At 42.2% G+C, this 21753-nt stretch overlaps 1 protein-coding gene across 1 annotated transcript in view; it reads right to left on the minus strand.

Moving 5' to 3' along the window:
- The window catches only part of LOC121880075 (adenylate cyclase type 1-like), a 49080-nt gene that overhangs the window by 14758 nt on the left and 12569 nt on the right, over positions 1–21753 (minus strand). The window contains exons 3-19 of the mRNA XM_042387084.1: positions 19076–19334; positions 17683–17820; positions 15599–15826; positions 14960–15118; positions 14102–14227; positions 13752–13897; positions 13076–13220; positions 12307–12443; positions 11942–12091; positions 10718–10856; positions 9347–9514; positions 6536–6684; positions 5642–5809; positions 3789–4044; positions 2179–2295; positions 1897–2028; positions 1284–1418 (exon numbers count right to left, since the gene is read on the minus strand). Coding sequence (XP_042243018.1) covers positions 1284–1418; positions 1897–2028; positions 2179–2295; positions 3789–4044; positions 5642–5809; positions 6536–6684; positions 9347–9514; positions 10718–10856; positions 11942–12091; positions 12307–12443; positions 13076–13220; positions 13752–13897; positions 14102–14227; positions 14960–15118; positions 15599–15826; positions 17683–17820; positions 19076–19334 — 2752 coding nt within the window. The remainder of the gene's footprint in view (positions 1–1283; positions 1419–1896; positions 2029–2178; positions 2296–3788; positions 4045–5641; positions 5810–6535; positions 6685–9346; positions 9515–10717; positions 10857–11941; positions 12092–12306; positions 12444–13075; positions 13221–13751; positions 13898–14101; positions 14228–14959; positions 15119–15598; positions 15827–17682; positions 17821–19075; positions 19335–21753) is intronic.

Here is a 21753-nt window from a genome sequence, read left to right on the forward strand (position 1 = left end):
AAGCTGAGTGCTTGGCATTTAGACCCGGTAGCTTCTGTGGCAAGCAAAGGCACCTAAAATCGTGGCTAAAATTGAGGACATGCCCATCCCCGCATTTTTTATGTATCTTTTCTTATTACCGGTGTATATTTTCATCGTTGAGTTCGGATATGATATTCACTTCTTGGGCAAATGCTTCATTTAGTAGATAGTTAAGCTAGGCTGGCACTACTTAATTTTTTTGGCAGTGAAACAGTATGGTGGCCTGATGAGCGCTCGATGTTGTCATCTGCTCTTTGTTTCTTTCAGCGCAACACCGAGCCGATCAGTCCGAGCATACTCTAACGTCCACAAAAATAATATAAAATTACACCATATCAAAGAAAGTTTTTTTGTTAATATGCCTGGGGGTCTGGGGGGGTTCCTGAGCCCCCAGCTACTAAGTCAAGTAGGTTTCTTTGGTAAGGCTGATGCCGTCTGTTAACAATGCTTCTACCACTTGTGTTTCTTATCAACTTAGGTTAGGTTAGGTTTTAGAATAACCCCATTTTAACATATTTGCCCAAACTACGACAGTATCCACTGCAATAACACAGTGAAATTGCAGCACTTTTGAAGTCATTGGTAATTATTGATGACAAACCTGTTACCGATTTTTCATAGAAAATGAATTTGAAAATGATGAATTTCACTGTATTTTGCTGTGGACACTGTCATAGTTTGGGCAAATGTGTTAAAATGAGGTTACAGTATTTCTAAATCAAACTTAACCTAACCTTAGTTGATAAGAAAAACAAGAGGCTGAAGCGTTGTTAGAAGACCACACCAATCTAACCAATGAAACCTATTTAACCTTACCTAACTTCCTAGCCATGGGGCTCAGCCCTCCTAAACTGCATATTATACAGAAAGAACTTACTATAATATGGTGTAATTTTATGTTTTTAGTGGACATGAGAGATGCCACCTGAACCAAGAGGTTTATAAACATACACTAAGCAGAAGAAAAAATCGAGCGCCTGTCCGATTTATTGCCGCGCAAGATGAAGTAGTGCAGCTAATGCAAGCCTTTGGGCCTAAATATCTACCAAACAAACCATTTACCGAAGAAATGAATATCATATCCGAACTCAATGATGAAAATATAGCAAGAATAGACCCATCAAAACAAATTAGGCTATGACGGGTATCTTGTCACTATTAACAAATTAATTTTCTTTGAAAATTCGGCGACGGGTGTGTTGTCAATAATTCCCACAATCTTAACATTTTTCAGCTGTGTACCAGCAAAATTCGTACCATACCTGCCTATCCATCATGTGTAGTGCCAAGAAGATCATGCAGATGAAGAGAACGTGACCTATCCCTGGGCTGAGACCCAAGCTGGTCACCGTTAAGGGAGGACACGTATCGCCCAGCAACTCATGGGTGTATATTTCCTGTACAGGAGAGAAGCCAAACAGTGTAAGCACTGTATCTTTTACTTGGGTCTCAATGTGTTAATTACATTCTTTTAGTTTATCGATAATTTTTTGTTTTGTTTATTGTATATCTGTTAACTCTCCAGTCTCGGTAGTCTCCACTGCAAGAGTATAAATAGTAAACTTAAGACATTTAAATTCTTGAAATATGTACCGGATGCAACATGTGGTGGGACATGTCCAAATCTTTATTATACCAGAAGAAATAATATTACTGCCAGTTTAGCCTCGCCTGTTACATAAGCAGTGAGGTTTTTTAAGACAAGATATTTTATTATTTGTTCTAATTTATTCCATGATATTAAATTCTCACAAATAAAAACTATTGTAATAATATTGATTTAATTACGCCAGAGGCAAAATACGACACATTAGAAGGTTCTCTCTGTGCCAGACTACGACAATGACAAAAAAAAAACTTTGTATTCAAACCAACCTCAGCAAAGTCCAAGACGAAGAGTGCATAGACAGACACAGCAATTAAGTATACTGAGAACTTAAGGAGGAAGTGCATCCTGAAGAAAGTCCAAGCCATCAGCAGCATGAGAGTACAGCTGTAGGTGAAGTACTGCCGGAGACATACAAGAGTAATAGGATTAATGCACCATAACATTTAAGGAACTAGGATTAGGAAACGCATTTTAGAATTCTTGGAGTATTATTAAGAACTAATATGCAAAGCAACATTTGGGAAGGAAATTATGGAAAAAAAACATACCCAGGGGTCACAACAGAGTGGCGGAATGTGAACTCCGCTAGTTTGGTTCCTGGTAGTAGTGGAGGCATAATCAGAGGTAGGGGAAAGTACTTCTTCCACTATTTTTTTACACTCAGGCTGCCGTAAAAAAAGAGAAACTATTAGAAGACAAATTTTTATTTAAAATCATACAGCGTATTTTATTATTGATGTTGGTGTAGTAATTTATGTTATCAACTTGAGATTTGAACAGTTGAAAGATAAGAAAATGCTCCTTCAATTGTACGAATCTCAAGTACGTCCTAGTCTGGATTACAGTAATACGGGCATGGAAATCCTACCCCCAGAAAGATCTAACTTCCCTAGAAAAGGTGCAACACTTAGCAACTAAGATTATCCCGGAACTATGTCATCTCGATTATCCACCGTACTGTAGACTTAGGGCTTGGGACAAACAACCCTTCAGACAAGGCACAATAGGGCAGATCTCATTGAAACGTTCAAAATCCTGAAAACGCACCACCAACACGAGGGCATACCTACAAGTCTTCCTGGGCTCAACATCCCTTCTCCTGACAGAGACCTGACAATGAGGTAGGGTCAACACTTGTCATTATCAACCCCCTTCTCTGAGATATGACAACTAGTGACATTGGACTCAACTTGCTGCCGGTTACAAGGGTTGACACACAATAATGGGTCAGTCTGTCAGGTCAGTTTTAGGACACACATCATAGTGTTAACATGTGGAATTACTTCACAGGAAAACTTCAAATCATAAAGTAAGAAACAATGAAGCTAATTTTGTAAAAAACCATAATGTTTCTTAAAACAATATAAAATATGTTCATTATTTTGTTATGATTATGGTTAGAGGCGCATTTCTACAAGTCTCAGAAGTCATCCCCATTTGCTAACATATCTACACCAATAAGCAAGGTTTTGAGTTAGCTGTTTTTATTTTAAGCTTGGGTTAAGTTTTTACTTTCCCTATGGACTGAAAATTTTTGCTAATAGTAACAATTTACCTATAAATTTAATTTATTCATTATTCATCATTTTATTAATTTATTTCATTCATTTAATTATTTTACTCATTATTCAAAACAAATTAGTATTGCAAAAACTCTATTAAATATAAATGATAACATAGAAACATAATATAGTCACAAATCACAATGAAGCATTGCAAGCCAATCATGTATCAGCCAGCCAACCGCACCTAGGGCTGAGGAGGCAGGGAAGTAGTACTATACTGTACGTGTAGTATTGTATTTTTCCGAGGTTCAGGTCAGATCATTGTGAGAAATAGAAGGGATCAGCTGTAGCACGCACCTGACCTTTTTTAATTAACAGATCAGGTCATTGTGTGAACAGAAAAGTCAGGGATCAGCTCAGCTGTGAAGTCACAATTTGGTCAGTGTGTCTGTATAAAGGAGAAAATCAGAAGGCAGGCCCCTGGCTTGGAAGCCGAAGTCGGTACCGTGCCCCTGGCTTCGAAGCCGAAGCCGGTTTCAGCCCCATGTCTAGTGGTAGGATATGACATGATCAGAAAATGTGCACAAGTGTCGCATCATTACATATTTCGATGAATATAAAAACTGGTGAGACTTAAGCGATACACAACTTACCACATTAATAACAGCACAGACGTAGAGGGAGATGCACACCAATAAGAAGAGCATCACCCGTAAACTGATTGATGAGATGATGGTCTTGGAGGAGGTGTAAAAGAAGGTAGTGATGGCGTTTTGCTTGTGGGATTCGTACTCACGGTCATCGTGAGGGTCGACGATATGTTTGTGGATGGTGGACGTCCACACCAGAGGGCCCACCACCACCAGGATACTGAAGCACACTACTCCTGCCACCCAACCCCAGGTGTTCCTGGAGGGTGAAGGACCCGTCACACCATAAATTACTTACTACACAATGTTCAATGATTATATTTGGGATATATGTAAACCATATAAGATTTTAATGTTTGAAAAGAACATTGGATACTGCGTAACAAAATGTTAATTAAGACAGGCATCACTCCTTTTCGCACTTTACTCCCAATACTTTTCAGTTTATTTTTAAGAGAGTTCAAAACTCTAAACAATTAAGTATCATTGAATCAGTTTCATAAAACGGAATATAATTGCAACAATACTGGAGACGCTTCATAACAGTTAAACAAAGTGTGTCTGTACAGACATTTTATAAAAATGTGTCAATAAGGCAAATATTATTAACACTGGTAACATTATCGAAAACGGATTGCCATACTGCTAGAAGACTGAGAGATTTATGGGTTCGAATACCGTAAGACACCCATGTACCAAGTTCTTCAACTTGATGTTGCTATGTTACCTACCTTGTTAGATTAAATATATGACACTGTTTGTTGATATTATGTGTCCTGGATAATTCAATAAGGCTATGTATTTTGGTGATCTGCCAGTGTAATATCTGCAAGTCTATATACTGTATTATGAATTTCCGTGAGTAAAGTGCAAAAAGGGGTATTATATCCAGAATACATAAGAACATAAGAACATAAGAAAATAAGGAGTCTGCAATAGGCCGGTTGGCCTGTGCATGGCAGCTCCTGTCGAGAGTTACTACCACTCTCTATCATCCATGAATCTATCTAGCCTCCTTTTGAAACTTTCCAGAGTTCCCGCACTTACTACAAAGTTGCAAAGCTTGTTCCACTCGTCCACCACCCTATTTGTGAACCAGTTTCTTCCTATCTCCCTCCTAAACTGTACACAACACCAGATAGATTCATGATGAAATAATTTTTTCCTTAAAGTCTGCAACTTTGTTACTTGGTAAGATGAGGTAAGATAATCACTTGCATTAGTGGTCAGAGACCACTCATAGCAGCATACCAGTTGAGACCTAGCTAGGAACAAAAATGTTTCTCACACACACACACACACACACACACACACATGCAACCAGTTTAGTCTAGTTTAGTCTGTAACCAGTATAGCAACCAGAGTATTATACACGATGGATGAATAAGTTTTCATTATGCATTTTACATTGACCCGGAGGGATCAAAGATGTTTTCCATAGCAAGCATGTAGTAAGCATTTAGCAAGCATTTATTTAGCTTGGTCAAACGCAGACGTCCACGGGTCTGTGCCGCCCAAGAGAGGTCTCAACGTCACCTTTGAAGCTCATTACTTATTTAATTAATGACTCTTACTTAATAATTAGATGCATTGCTTATCACTGGTCACTCACAACCACAGTCCACCTGGTCACTCACAACCACAGTCCACCTGGTCACTCACAACCACAGTCCCCCTGGTCACTCACAACCAGAGCCCCTGGTCACTCACAACCACAGCCCCCCCTGGTCACTCACAACCACAGTCCCCCTGGTCACTCACAACCACAGTCCCCCTGGTCACTCACAACCACAGCCCCTGGTCACTCACAACCACAGCCCCTCCTGGTCACTCAAACCCGAGAATAAATAACTTACACAGGCATGAGGATCTGCTGGGTGACGAAGATGGACATAAAGATGACGACGGCAGAGAGGATATAGTATCTGTAGAGAGGATCTGCCTGACGTAGGAGAGGCAGCTCCCACTTTTCTATGGTGAAGGTCAGCAGCAAGGGGTTGATGCCCTCAGGTTTGAACCACTGGCTGCAAGACAAACTTATATACTTCAGTTGTCGCCATGGAAAACCCTGTTGCGTGTCATTTCAGTACACAGAGCAAAAGTTTCCAAGTCCTATTTTCTTCTGAATGTAGTCCCCCTCACTAGTGCGTTTACAGGGGCTCGTCATGTTCTGTGCAATGTGGCAGTCTGTGTTTGTTTATGTTCGACATAAGTAAACTCAATAGTAAAGACCATGGAATCAAATTAAAACAAATATCTCAAAGATAATGATTTGTGGAAAGTTTATATGACGAGCCCCTGTAATCGCACTGGTGAATGGGACTGTACATATAATAAAAATACTGTACTTACTATGGATAAAACAGGAAATGTCGCTAGCAAGCGATATATGGCATTATTCAATATCCGTCGTCTGTGGCGTCAGATTGTTTCGCGCGACATACAGTATGGTATGCACAACTAATTTTTTGATCGTGTGTGCCATACATATATATAGTACTAGCATTTACAACCTTTGTTTTGCCCGTTGTTTTTCCGCTTACGTCTACGAGTGACGCTATCAGCCAGCTGAATAGTGTTAATTTTTGACAAAGAAATTGCGTAAATCACGATCATACATTTTTTTTTTGGCTTGGGAAGGTGTTGTTGATAGCAGATTTAAACCTATTGGTAACATTAAACACAATCTTTCCATTATTAATTTTATCATTAAGTGAGAGTATAGCGTCCCTCTCAAGGGTGTTACTCACTCATACTTCCTCAGTGGCATGCTCTCTATCGCCTTCTCCATGAATTCCTTAGAGTTGACCATGATCCTCTGGAAGTTAGCCAGGGCGCTGTCCGTCACCACTGTCCGTCTCTTGGATGCCAAGGCGTTCTCTGAGTGGGTTGACCTTCTCTGTGGGTGGACGGTGAAGGTGGAGTGTTATAGGCGGGACGAAGACAGGCACGAAAGAGTAATTACGGGAAAGAGCGGGGTCCATGGAACTGTTATTGAGCCTATAGGTGATGGATGTGGCAGATGCGTAGGGGACTGCGTAGTTATGAACGTTGTGTGGGGAGGAAGGATGGTCTGGGCCACTATGAGGGAGGTAGGATAGTCTGGGCCACTATGAGGGAGGAAGGATGGCCTGGGCCACTATGAGAGGGAGGTAGGATGGTCTGGGCCACTATGAGGGAGGTAGGATGGTCTGGGCCACTGTGAGGGAGGTAGGATGGTCTGGCCTGGGCCACTATGAGAGGGAGGTAGGATGGTCTGGGCCACTATGAGGGAGGTAGGATGGTCTGGGCCACTGTGAGGGAGGTAGGATGGTCTGGGCCACTATGAGGGAGTAGGATGGTCTGGGCCACCATGGGGGGTAGTGGATGGTCTGGGCCACTATGAGGGGGAGTGGGATGGTAGGATGGTCTGGGCCACTATGAGGGGGTAGGATGGTCTGGGCCACCATGAGGGAGGTAGGATGGTCTGGGCCACTATGAGGGAGGTAGGATGGTCTGGACCACCATGAGGAGAGGGGATGGTCTGGGCCAATGAGGGGAGGTAGGATGGTCTGGACCACCATGAGGGGAGGTAGGATGGTCTGGGCCACTATGAGGGAGTAGGATGGTCTGGGCCACCATGAGGAGGTAGGATGGTCTGGGCCACTATGGGGAGGTAGGATGGTCTGGGCCACTATGAGGAGGTAGGATGGTCTGGGCCACCATGGGGGAGGTAGGATGGTCTGGGGCCACTATGAGGGAGTAGGATGGTCTGGGCCACCATGAGGGAGGTAGGATGGTCTGGGTCACTATGAGGGAGGTGGGATGGTCTGGGGCCACCATGAGGGGTAGGGATGGTTGGGCCACTATGAGGGAGGTAGGATGGTCTGGGCCACCATGAGGGAGGTAGGATGGTCTGGGCCACCATGAGGGAGGTAATAATGGTCTGGGCCACTATGAGGGAGGTAGGATGGTCTGGGGCCACCATGAGGTAGGTAGGATGGTCCGGACCACCATGAGGGAGGTAGGATGGTCTGGGCCACTATGAAGGGAGGTAGGGATGGTCTGGGCCACCATGAGGGAGGTAGGATGGTCTGGACCACCATGAGGGAGGTAGGATGGTCTGGGCCACTATGAGAGGATGGTCTGGGCCACCATGAGGTAGAATGGTCTGGGCCACTATGAGGAGTAGGGATGGTCTGGGCCACTATGAGGAGGTAGGGATGGTCTGGGCCACTATGAGGGAGGTAGGATGGTCTGGGCCACCATGGGTAGGTAGGATGGTCTGGACCACCATGAGGGAGGTAGGATGGTCTGGGCCACTATGAGGAGGTAGGATGGTCTGGGCCACCATGAGGTAGGTAGGATGGTCTGGACCACCATGAGGAGGTAGGATGGTCTGGGGCCACTATGGGAGGTAGGATGGTCTGGGCCACTATGAGGAGGTAGGATGGTCTGGGCCACCATGAGGGAGGTAGGATGGTCTGGGCCACTATGAGGGAGGTAGGATGGTCTGGGCCACTATGAGGGAGGTAGGATGGTCTGGGTCACTATGAGGAGGTAGGATGGTCTGGGCCACCATGAGGGAGAGTAGGATGGTCTGGGCCCATGAGGTAAGGATGGTCTTGGCCACTATGAGAGGGAGGAAGGATGGTCTGGGCCACTATGAGAGGGAGGTAGGATGGTCTGGGCCACTATGAGAGGGAGGAAGGATGGTCTGGGCCACTATGAGAGGGAGGTATGATGGTCTTGGCCACTATGAGAGGGGGTAGGATGGTCTGGGCCACTATGAGAGGGAGGAAGGATGGTCTGGGCCACTATGAGAGGGAGGTAGGATGGTCTTGGCCACTATAAGAGGGAGGTAGGATGGTCTGGAGCACGTGGCATCATTATGAGCAAATGAGAAATCCCTAGTATAATTATGAGCGCATGTGGAACACCTGGCGTTATGAGGAGGAATGATGCATTTTCTGTTGGCATTATGAACATTCTAGGGTGAGAGAGGATAGCCTATATTCCTAAAACATGACCAGCAGGACGGGTCGAAAATGTCTAACAGGCTCAATAAAGACAATCAGAGTGTAAAAAAAAATGGAAATCATGGTCAAATAATGTCTACAATGATAGAATTTTGACATTTTAACTAGAAAATAAATAGTGTTCTTTCTTTTCTCTAAAGTCCCCCACCCCTCAGGTTTGGAGAGCGCTAATGGTACAAACTAATTTCCTTTAAACTACTATAATATCCTTGGCCATAAAATAATTAATATATCCTCTCTTGATAAGGGACACATGTAGCAAATTTCGTTATGATCCTTCAAACCGCTTTTGAAAAATGATGTACAAATTGAAACGCCCACCACTTCCTAAGAACAGACACAGGATAAGATCAAGCCCGCTGTTAGTGGCGGATGAAGAATGTGTAAACAATAGGAGTGAGAGTGAAACCAAGCTACCTGCCTCCTCTTTCTGAACCTTCACCATAAAATATACAGTCCAAAGTTTATGCTTCCCCTCCCACCTTAGCTATCCGGGCGACTATTTCTCTTTTACTTGGCTCACCCGAATAAGACATGGCTCACCCGATTAAGAAGGGATCCTCGAGTGGCGCCGCCTGGGAGTTGCACCTTGGTGATCCTCTTTACGTCGCCCTCATACAGGTTCCTTAGGTCTGCCGGATCCGTAGACACCGAGATCCTGGGTTTGATGGACGACGACTGTGAGTATGACACCCTCCTGGTAGTTCCCGGCTGTAGGTGAATATTATATGATAGTAATGGACCCTTGCCGTGTTATACTATGATGTAAGAGTGTGTTAGTGTACGTGAGGGTGTGTTAGTGTGTGTGTACGTGAGGGTGTGTTAGTGTGTGTGTACGTGAGGGTGTGTTAGTGTGTGTGTACGTGAGGGTGTGTTAAAAATGCGAATGACTGATAGCGTGTGGTGGAGGGTGGTACGATGGATGTGTCTGGCTGTTGATGTTGTTGTCAGCTATGAAATAATGTCACTGATGTGACTATTGCATCATTATGGTTGTGACTAAATTATACATTAGTTACTAACTTTGTAATCATATAAATAAATAACACATTTATCATTTAGAAGACAAATATAACATGAAACAAAAGACAATTAAAGAACATTGAGAAATATACATATTCATTACAACGAACTAGACGGACGAACAGACAGACGAACACGGTTGAAGAGAACACTTATGTTGTGTAGTAAAATTGTCTTACAGCAAATCCTGAATTTCTTTGACTGATGAAACATAGTGTGAAGGATAGAAAACAGGAAAACTAAACTGATACATGACAAACACGTAGAAAGAAAACAGAGGAGGTGAAAATTAATCTAAGTATGAAAGACACACATAAGGGCGAGCAAATGAGGGAGGAGTTTGGTTGAGGCTGTACTCAGGTTTTTACAAGTTATTAAAGATGTACTTGGATAATACAAGGCCACAATAAGTAACGGTCTTCTCAAAAATACAGTCTGATGGTAGATAAATCTGGAGGAAAAATTTGATTTCGGAAAAAAAGAAGACAGCCGTGAATTGTCACTTTGCCAAGTCTCTGGAAAACAGTGTCCACCGCCATTAAGAATACAGTTAACTCAACAGAAAATAATAAGCATTTTCAGGACTTAAATGCAACTTATTCTGTGTAAGACATCTTCATTTAACAAATATGTTGTTGTAGTAGTAAGGTGACGCATCGCCAATAACACCGGCAAAAAATATTCCATGTTGCAGTTATAACTCTTGTTGGCGTTGATTCAGACTTTGAAGAACGCGGGGTTGTAAATATCTTCTAGTCCCTTTACAAACCTAAATCTCATAGGAGCTTGTAGATGAACAAAGATTATCGGTAGGCACAGTGAACAACAATGACCAACACTAGGACGACAGGACGGACGTAACCCACACACACAACGCAAGGCAAAATTCACCCTTCGCTTAGGGATGATAAGGAAGGTCTCGATACCCTCCGTCTGCAACAGCTGGTCCTTCTTCTGTGCGCCGCTGGGTTCGAACCCGTAGTCTAGGCCAGAGAGTAGCTCGCGGGTTTTCTGGGTCACGTGAACCCGACTGTGAAATAAGATAATAGCAATATTGAGCACATGATAATCTCCCGCAATGGTAGGTAGGTCACTCCCTGCACTCAACCTGGAGTTTTCCACCCGCCCCCCCCCCCCCCACACATACACAAAAAAAAATCGTTTGAATTATCTTTTAAGGTTAGAACTTCATCTAATCTAAGGAGTGGGGACATTACCCTTATACGAGTAAAATGTTTTAATGCTAAATTTCATACACAATCCTTAAAAGCTGGGTAAACTATCGTTTAATAAATATAAGTATATTTTGTCATTAGCATTGACGCCATGAATCTCCTGAAAAGTAGTTTACAAATGAACATCATGTGTACCTAATGTTACTCTTACATACATTACTGTTAAATGAGGAAATAAACTGTCTTTACTATACAGTATACAAAAACATTATCTTAAGCTCCATTACTGTATACTTACCCTGTGCAAGTGACTGGCCACTTATACGTTACTTTCTGTTATAACTTTCAGTACTTTTAATCTTTACCATCTTCTGTACTTATAACATTAATCTCTGCTCCCATTTTGACTTTTATGATATGGTCATTAAATCCACTCTTGACTTCCACCTATGCCTTGAGTAGCAGCCTATTGTTATCTTCATCTCTTGTGATTTCCTTCCAGTGTCGACGCTAAATTATTGTTCATGTTGCCTTCCACCCATCCAGTATTTGAAGTTTTATTTATGGTAAGACTCCCACGTAAGTCAAATATATATATGGTTTTCTCTTTTATGTGACACTAATATAGTACATAACACTGACATCCACATTCATCTTTTGATTCATTACTCTGTCAGCAAGTAAATAAATATCCCAGCTATTTGCAACAGATTCAACAGACATCATATTTTCATTATATTTCTCACTCTTAATTCTGAACTTCAAGAAAACTTCATATATTTCTCATGTGTCACCTTAATTATGCCCTTAACGAATTCGATAAACAAAATTTTATGTTTATCAAAGGTTTTTAACTCAGGTTTTAATTTTTACATCGATATCATACTGATTGACTTGGTTTTAAATGTGACTATACTGTACCAGTCAGCCAGTCACTCACCCCGCCACGCCCGTCTGCTCCATATGGTTAGCGATGGTGACGTCGTTGCTCCACACGTCGAACTGCCACTTGCGTACACCGATCAGGCCAGACAGAACTCTTCCACTGTGTATACCTATTCGCATGTCGACGTTTACTGCCCTCTCCTCCCTGAGAACACAAAATAAATGTTACCTGTACATTCTTTAACTATTTAGATTGTTCAAATATTAGTTTTAACACCTATTTATGGTCTTGTACATAAATCTATTACGTACTGTACAAGAACTTTCATTATTCACACTAAAATGGTTTCTGCTAACTTCGCTATGTCATTTCTTGTTTCAGGTTATACTTGAGAGATATATGAGAGGTGATGAACTGACCTGATCCCGCGGATGATATCAATCATCTCGAGGCCGACCTTGACACAGTTGTTAGCGTGGTCCTTGGTGTACTCCGGCACCCCAGACACACAGTAATAGCAGTCACCCAGGATCTTTATGCGCAGGCAGTCGTTAGTCTGTGGGATACACACTGTCACTGAACGCCAGGGGTAAGGGAGAGTGAAAGGACGTTAGAGCGAATGGAAGATGAAGGTTAGGGGTGTGGTACAAAGTGAGAAGGAGGAGGAGGAAGGACAGAGTAAAGTGAAGGGGATATCTTGCTCAGTTTCATTTCGTTTAACAATATTAAATTACTCCCCTAGACATAATAATGTAAACACGCAGATGCAAAACACTTCAGAAATGAAGCTCACGACTAAATAAAGCCCATGAAAACATTTACTCGTTAATTCAATTGTGCTTCCTAAAAAATCTATGCCAGACTGTTTCTAGTTTCAGTGAGAACTGAGTATAAATAGAAAGCATAAAAGTTTATTCACCTTAATTGCAAGCTAAAATTTTGCTTTAGAAATGAGCCTAGAAAATATGACACCAAAGCAGCTATAAGGAGGGTCAAACGAAGTGATCGTACTCTTGTCCGAGGATAAAAAAACTGTTTTTAGTCCTTGCTCTTGTGTATGCCCGAACATCCAGAGAAACAAAATTAATGCTATCTCACATCTGGACCCCACCGCCTTGGTCCACTTTGTACTTCGCAAGGGAATCATATTTCACCACATCGTAAGTTTACTGGAACAGGATGACTTACCTCGGAGGCGGCGTCAAACTGTCCGAAGAGGTCGTTTAGCATCTCCACGAGCTGGTCAACGCTAAGCTTGGTAGTGAGAGGTGTGAAGTTGACGATATCTGCATACAGAATGGACACCATCTCGTGCTGGTTCAGATATAAGTTTCTGCAGGGGAGGTTAGGTTAGGTTAGGATACTTATTAATGCTAAATAGTGGATTGTATAAATGTTGTGTGTGTGTGTGTGTATGAATAAACGCTACAATCCACGTCCTGTATGTGTGTGTAAATGGATGGATGCGTGTGTGGATGTACATACATTTGTCTGTATTTGAGGATCACTGAGGGAGGAGACAAAACAATTGCCTTTTGTTGTAAAGCAGTGTTGCTTCTCTAAGCTGTAAGATAATCACAAGTACGTTATATCGAAGCCATTGCAGTAGACTATCAGTTCTTACGCATCGATTGAATACCATCAATGATAGCACCTTAAAACTGAGGACTTCATATAACTTAGTTTAACAGTTTCTATGTAACCTAGAAAAGTTATGATAAACAAAGGATGATTCATTAAAAAATAACTATCGTCAATCATGTTAAATCATGCCTTAATTTGTGCAAAACTACTACTCTCATCTCTCTCTCTCTCTTACTGTCTGTACGTTGGTCTCCCTCCCCCGCGGAGTTATGGTACTCACGGAAAGGGATTGTTCTTAGAGACGGGGTTGTGGTTGTATACAGTTTGCTCGAGCATATTCCTGAAGTCTGACTTGACCTGCTGCATGATGTTCTTGGGCAGCACACTCAACAGCAGCCCCTCCTCCTGCTTCTTCTCTGCATCCAACTGTAGTGACCACGGGGATGGTAAACGAGGCAGGCCAGAGGTGGGCAGGTCAGTAGGCATGACCAAGGTGAACAAGGCAGGTGTGGAAGACGAGAGTAAACAATTATGAAGGCAGGCATTCATAATGACGAAGAAACTACTACAGTATATTAAAACCACAAATGAAATGGGAGTATCCCGAGTCAGGTGGAAGGACAATCATACCTTGAACTTGGACTCGAGGCTGCCACGCTTGTCGAGGAAGGCGCGTCTGAAAGCCACCTCACTCATGAAACGCCAATACACCCCCACCAGGTTGACGCACACCAAGATGAACGCGTCCACACACATCTGTTGGCCAGACACACATACACTCGTGGATAAAATTACACGCCAACATTTCCAATTGAACGAAGGACACTTATAATGTACTAACGTATGGTCAGTACTGAGGAAACAGAAAATTTATTGTTTTAGGCACATTTTGTGAAGTGTATAGATTTTAGACTCTAAACATTGTCTCCTACTATACAGGACAGGGCCCTTAGTGCTTGGACAACAGACCGGGTGACAAAGGGCAAGAAGACTGTAGAAGTGTGTTTATTGATTACAAAGGTGTGAGGCGACCTTGGTGAATTTATAAGAACAGCAGTTTACTTAATTCTACTTACTATTTGGAGTGCAAAATTTGGCAGGAACATTATATTTAGAAGCTCTGAATACAACAACCAAATGAGCCGCTAATTATGCTAGTGACAGACGTAATTGCACAGTTTGCCAATATCCAGTGAATACGAAAACAACAAAATCTCGTAAAGATGATTGGAAATTAAAGCCTTTGATGTGATGTGTTCTACAGTAATATCCCCACGACAGATTACACGGAGAAGAACAAGAAACAAACACACGATAGCAAGTAAGAAACTGAAAAGGCTAATCACTGCACTCAATGAACCAAAACTAACTTAACCCAACACAACATGAACACACACAGACACACACAAGCGTAATAAAATCATTATGAAGTCAAGAGAATATAAGCAGTACATCAGCAGGAGGATGAAGAGGCAAACTTGTTTATACCTTGGTGAGGATGCTGGAGGTCTGGTGGTCGCTGAGGGAGTAGTAGCCAAGGGCGAGGTAACCAAGGGTGAGGAGTAGAGCCATCAACGTCACCTGCCACTTGCGGGGGATGGGCAGGAACACGTACACCACCAGCAGCAGGTACACCATGTTCCCGAACTGACCAGCGGGAAAAGAACAGTTATCTAGGGGGTAAATTCAGACTACATGTGGACTGAACATATAAACAGAAAAATAAAATGTTCAGTCAGTGAGAGTCAGTGGATTTTTCTTTTGTAAAGGGTGTAATGACAAAACTATATCTTGTTAGAATTGATTGACACCATTTACACATTACACGACAAACCTGCTTGTTGATTATGACTAATGCAAAATAGATAAATGAACAGGAGATTCTGATATCTGGCGAAGGACTGAAAAGACAAGAAATAAAGTAAATAATGCAATGAGGGAGTCATCGGCAAGCCAGGCGGTAGCAACACACTATCTGGGGAAGAGAGAGAGAGAAGCCAACACGGGTCATAGAGAGATTAGTCAGTGCTCAAACAGGGAGCAGCCAGGTATCACTAACCATAGACCAATCAACAAACATTTCTGGGTGTTGTGGGGCCCAAAATCAATAAAAATTCACTCCCGCACCTTGACATCCTTGTGGTGTTCACCTCTGACGTCTTTCTCGTGGAAGTAGAGCGTGAGGGCGACGTCGGTGGCAAACAGCGTGAGAATGACGAGGCCAGACAAAACGATGTGGAGTCTCGGAAACTGACGGAAGGTTTGCTCGTTGTATACATATACCAGCAGAGCCGCGCACACCACAAGGGTGGCAGCGTGGCCCGTCAGCTCCGGCAGCAGCAAATTCCTATGCAACTGCAAGAAAGACAACATAAACGTTAGAGGTGGAGATGGGTAATATTTACACTAAAATAACAGAGAGCGTCATATGGACGGACCTTTGATTTGGCTACAGCTTTTTTATCTTAAAAATGAATGTACTTTTGATTTCAACTATTTGAATATATATATTTTTTATGTTTCCCTTTATTTAGTTTAATCAAGACCATTCTGGAGGGAAACCACTGTGATTACTCGCAAATTAATTATCAATAATTCGCAGGCTGATTTGTGTTGGTATTACTGCTATAGGATGGGAGGTCACTGATAAAGAGGAAATGAGCAGAAGTCAGTACAAAGACTTGTGGAACACCACTTTTGACAACAGAAATGGGTGAAGCGTCCCTGACAACAGAGGTGGGAGGTCAGATAATAAGCTTGAGGTTAAGAATATTTGAGACTCTAAGGGACGGCATCATCCAGGTCCGTGGCATCCAACTTGTCCATTTCTTTCTCCTTCACTAGTGAGTATGTCCGGTCCTCGTTTCGTCTAATAACCCAATCCTCAGTCTTTTTCATGGTCGCTTTCCGTCCAGTCTTCCATCCTCCCTCTGAACAGACTGCTTTCTACTCGCCAGAACAGTCTCGTTTGCAATCCTATCCATTTGACTAATCTCCATTCCTCTCCCAGTCACTGCTGGTAAGGAACTTCCACCAGTAACCCTAATCACTGTTTTCTGGGTCGTGTACAAATTTATAATCAGTCTGTTTTGACGCTTCAGTCCTATTCCAATTTTACTGACGATCTCAATCAAGCCTTTAGCCATAGTGTGTAAAGGTTTTAGAAATGTTAGTGACATGAGCCAAAAATAGATACATAATAGTAATAATAATAATAATAATTACCGAAGATATACATAAAGTAAAAACTAAAAATGAAAGACATAGCAGAGATCAACAGCCGATCGAGAAAATATGAAACAGAAAATGGAGATTAATGCAACCAATGACATCTTCAGAACTTGAGGCAATTGATGTAAGTGATAAAAGTCTGAACGATAAATGGAGGGATCTTATGGGGGCACTGTTTTGGGAGTTGGTTGAAGTGCCACATGTTTCTAAGACAAGGGAGGAAGGGGAAAATTTGACCAGGAAGACAGATGCCATACTAGTCAGTCAGACCTGCAGTGGACATAATGAAGAGTGTCAGTGTTTCTCGACCTTTTTCAGCTTATTAACCATTTTCCTTCTTCGGGCTTTTGTTACCCAATAGAACACCAGTAAGCAAACACGGTTTATTTACCAGGACACAATTCACTCCACATGTCTGGTAAATCCTGTTAACAGAGCCCCTGGCCAAATCTTACCAGGCTGTGCACTCATCTCTAAATTGTCACTATTAACTATCATTTTCTTATCTGCTTCAGTTTCCAAGAACTTTATTTAACCAAATAATGTTGAAGTGTTACCTCAGAATTGACTTATTAAGTGTTTTATCAGTCCTTAGATACGAAGACCAAGACATACTGTAGTGATGGATGACGGAGTTACAGAATCAACCACATCACCCGTCCAGAGGAGAAACAGTATCATACATAATCCACAAGCAGCATTACACTACTCGGAGATAAAAATAGAATAAAATAAATGAAACACAACCAAAGAGTATGTACAAAAGACGTAATCAGTCAAAAATATTTAATTGGTAGAGAGAACACAGATGATAATTTTTAACCGCGTACTTTAGTTTGTTTAATAAGATCACATGAACTAAGAAACTGTAATACTTATAATGGCCAGGCGAGAGAGGTAACGCTTGAAGAATTAGTATAAGAGAAATATATCCGTCAGAATAAAAGGAATAAATTTAACGACATTATATGGAGACTAACCGTGGTGCTGACAAGGATAATGATGAAGAGGAGGGACAGGAAGATCTGGAGGAAGAGGTAGACGATAAGCATGGCGTGGTGGAGGCGCAGCTGATATTGCTCGAACAGGTCCTCCAAATCCTTGATGCGGAATCTCTCCTGTGGAAGGAAATGAAGAAGTCAGGGTCACTGTGTTAAGGGGTTATTATACTGGGAACATTTTCCGCCGTTCTCAGTTATCGTTTTTCAGTTCTCAGTCAAAAACCCGACTTCCTTAATCAGACGCCCAGTTGTAGCACCGTTCATATATTGCCGTCACTCAGTATAGAACAATAAAAAGGATGGTGGGTCGTCTAAAAGCTTTGCGTCGTTTTAAGCTTTCTTGGGATACAATGGATGTCTGAAATCCCACAACACATTCCTTTGTTTTATCAACAAAGGAAGTTTCAGAGTCCCTTGTCCAAATTATTCGTAAGGCTTGAGAATCCATGCTGGCCACACTCAGTGGATAATAAACAAAGGTAAAATGAAATTTTATCTGTAATTTCTATTTGCTTTTATAAGAAATATTCTAACGATAATATATTTACATTAAAAATCACTTAAAATTGTTTCCTAGTAATTTGTTTTAATAAAATCAATGCCTTTCAATTATAAATATTGTAAAACCATATTTGGGACGAAATGCAGTCAAAATTTGCCCGAATACTCCCGTTTGGGCGATTACACTGGGCAAAATTTCCGCGTTTCTCGGGAGAAAACAGCTATACCGCCCTTCTTGGTCAATTTTTTCACCTGAAAACTGGGAGCCAAGGAAAACGCTAAGTACGGGAGTTATCGGGCAAGTACATTATACTGACCCTAAGACTGTATCATGGTAGAGTATACTGACCCTAAGACTGTATCATACTGACCCTAAGACTGTATCATGGTAGAGTATACTGACCCTAAGACGGTATCATGGTAGAGTATACTGACCCTAAGACTGTATCATGGTAGAGTATACTGACCCTAAGACTGTATCATACTGACCCTAAGACTGTATCATGGTAGAGTATACTGACCCTACCTATACCGACTGTATCATGGTATAGACCCTAAGTATATCTGACCCTAAGACTGTATCATGGTAGAGTATACTGACCCTAAGACTGTATACTGACCCTATACTGACCCTAAGACTATCATGGTAGAGTATACTGACCCTACTGTATCATGGTATACTGACCCTAAGACTGTATCATGGTAGAGTATACTGACCCTAAGACTGTATCATGGTAGAGTATACTGACCCTAAGACTGTATCATGGTAGAGTATACTGACCCTAAGACTGCATTAGGGTAAAGTATACTGACCCAGAGGCAGTGTTAAGGGAGAGTATGCTGACCTTAAAGCAGCGTGAAGTGTACTGACCCTGAGGTAGCGCCATGACCAGTTGCGGTCGTCGGTGGTAGCGGTAATGGGCTCGTGAATGAAGGCGGAGGCTGTGGACTGACGCCGCTGCTGCAGGCCGGGTAGGGAGTTGCGCGCCATGATCTCGAAGCGGTCGTTGTGGGACTCCGCGGAGCTCCTGGGAGAACAGTCGAAGAGTCCTGAACCGATGCTGCTACGACCGTTGGCTAGCACTTCCTCACCCACCTCCACCTCCCCGCTCTCGACGTCCACAAACTCCCTGTATCGAAGAACATTGTCAGTGTAACGTGTAGAGAGAGAGAGAGAGAGAGAGAGAGAGAGAGAGAGAGAGAGAGAGAGAGAGAGAGAGATGGATGCAGTATGAAAATAAGTTTCTGGTAGAAGAGAAGACACAGTGAGTTGGAAGTTTCTACAGCTCATTAATTGTTACTTTGTGTTGAGAAGAATGTAGACAAATAAAGGTTAAGTCGGTTAGGTTAGGTTAGTACCATTTCCATATTTTACCTTCTTATTTTCAAAGTATTAGGTATTGTTCACTCCCTTTACAGAAGTACTGTACAGCTGTCTCTGACCTGTAACTATTATGAAGCGACACTCTCTAGGTTTTAAATACTTCCATTATCAACATAAATCATCAAGAGTTTACACTACTGCTGACGTCACGCTCTGCACCTAAAGGTCGACCGGTTATTGCTGAACCTTTTATGACAAAACTATACAGCACTTAGTTCTAAAAATAGTTTTTCAAGCTTTTATAGAAGTACCAACAATAACAACAGAAAACATATGGAGTGAACTTGATCTTTAAACTCATTCCAATAAGTGAAAATCAAACTTTGGTTTATAATTACCAAAGAGGCGACTCAACCTAAATGTTACCACTTGATATAAGACTAAAACAATACATATCTTCCCTATTATATTAACTATTTTTTGGTCATGTAGAAAAACACAAGAACGTACAGTCCCCTTCACTAGTGCGTTTACAGGGGCTCGTCAGGTTTTGTGCAGTATGGGAGCGCTGTGTTTGTTTACATTCGACAGAAGGAAACTCGCAGTAGTAAACATATTATGGAATCAAAGTAAAAAAAAAATATTAAAACAAATACTTTAGGAGCCAATACTATCTCCTGGGTCGAGATCTGAACCCGGAACCTGGAGACCACTAGTTCAATGTTATATCATTCGGCTTTCTACAATCACCACCTGTCGTCCCACCATCACCATTTGTCATTCGTGCTATACCGCCTCTCACCATAGCCACACCATCTATTGCTTAATCCACACCAGCTGTTCACACCACCCACATCAGTTGTTGCTGCTCTCGGGACGGTACGATAACACGCGTCACTCGGTGTATCAGTAACGAGCCACCAAGGGCATCAACAACATAAGGAAACAGACCACAAAGTTCACCTCTGTCTCCATGTCTGGCTGGACCATAGGGGTTCACCTCTGTCTCCAAGACTGGACCAAAAGAGTTCAATTATGCCTCCATGACTGAACCAAAAGGATTTCATTCTGCCATTATGCCTGGATCAAAACTGTTTGCTGTACCCTCTATCCCTGGAACAAAAGGGTTCACAGCTGCCTCCATGCCTGGACTGCAGGGGTTCGCCTCCATGTAAGGAAACGTTGCTCCACCCATTCGTGTCTGTCCAGTGGCCCACCCAATCTGGGACCATAGAGGCACACAGGTGTCTCACTCAACAAAGATGCAGTCTAGTTGCATGTGATCAATGCCAGTCCCTTCGGTTTGACGTTATAGACTGTGTTCTGGGCCTGCTTGTGATGGGAGTCAGTGATGTTGGGTGTTCTACAATTTTGAAAGTTTTGCCGTGGAAAGGCATCGGTAGGTTGTGTGTGAGACGTTGGCAAGCAGCTGGTCCAGATATCCATGTGGAGATTTGGCTGGGTATAAAATGAAAACTTATCCGGTATCCCCAGTCAAACATCGGAACAAAGGCGATATCTACATACTAACTCCACCGTTCTTAATCGCATGAGTCAAAGAAAACAAGTATGAATTCTGTAAATGCTTTGGTGCTTCGCCTTGCACAAAATGCAAGTGGGAGCCCAATAAACTATTCCCCGTACGAGGCAAATCTAAAAAATAAAATAAAAATAAAAATACCGAGTCGGATCGTAGAGAGCGCAGGAGATCCAGGGGCTGCCTGTGGCATTGCAATGGTCACAAGTAATTTTTCTTAGGCCGGGCGTCAAGGGAGAACAAGAGAATAGAAGTTGATGTCTCATGTTAGGGCGTGGGAAACCCGGGTTGGGTCAATTGAAATAGGTCAGTGAATTTACATCAGGTACTTGAAAGAAATTTACCCCAGGCTTGACCAAATGACACGTTTGACAACTTCAGTCTCATACTTGTGTCCTTTAATAGAGATCTCGAAATGGCAGAACTTCAGGGTAACAACGAGGTAAGGATGAAATTTGATGTCTATGATGTCATCGCAAAGTTGTGGATTAGTTTAACAAAGACACAAACAGCGGTTAGAAATCTATCTATCAAGGTGTTGTACAACCTGTAACCACCTACGCCTGTGCGGCAGCTTTCACTTCAGTTATGTATATAAAATATTATTTCCATAACCGTATATCAAACTTCAACTTAGAAAACTGTACAGTATACCCTGCTTCTTAACCATATACACCCACGGGGACAG

This window comes from Homarus americanus, unplaced genomic scaffold (assembly GCF_018991925.1).
Source record: "Homarus americanus isolate GMGI-L3 unplaced genomic scaffold, GMGI_Hamer_2.0 scaffold30108, whole genome shotgun sequence".
NCBI lineage: Eukaryota > Metazoa > Arthropoda > Malacostraca > Decapoda > Nephropidae > Homarus > Homarus americanus.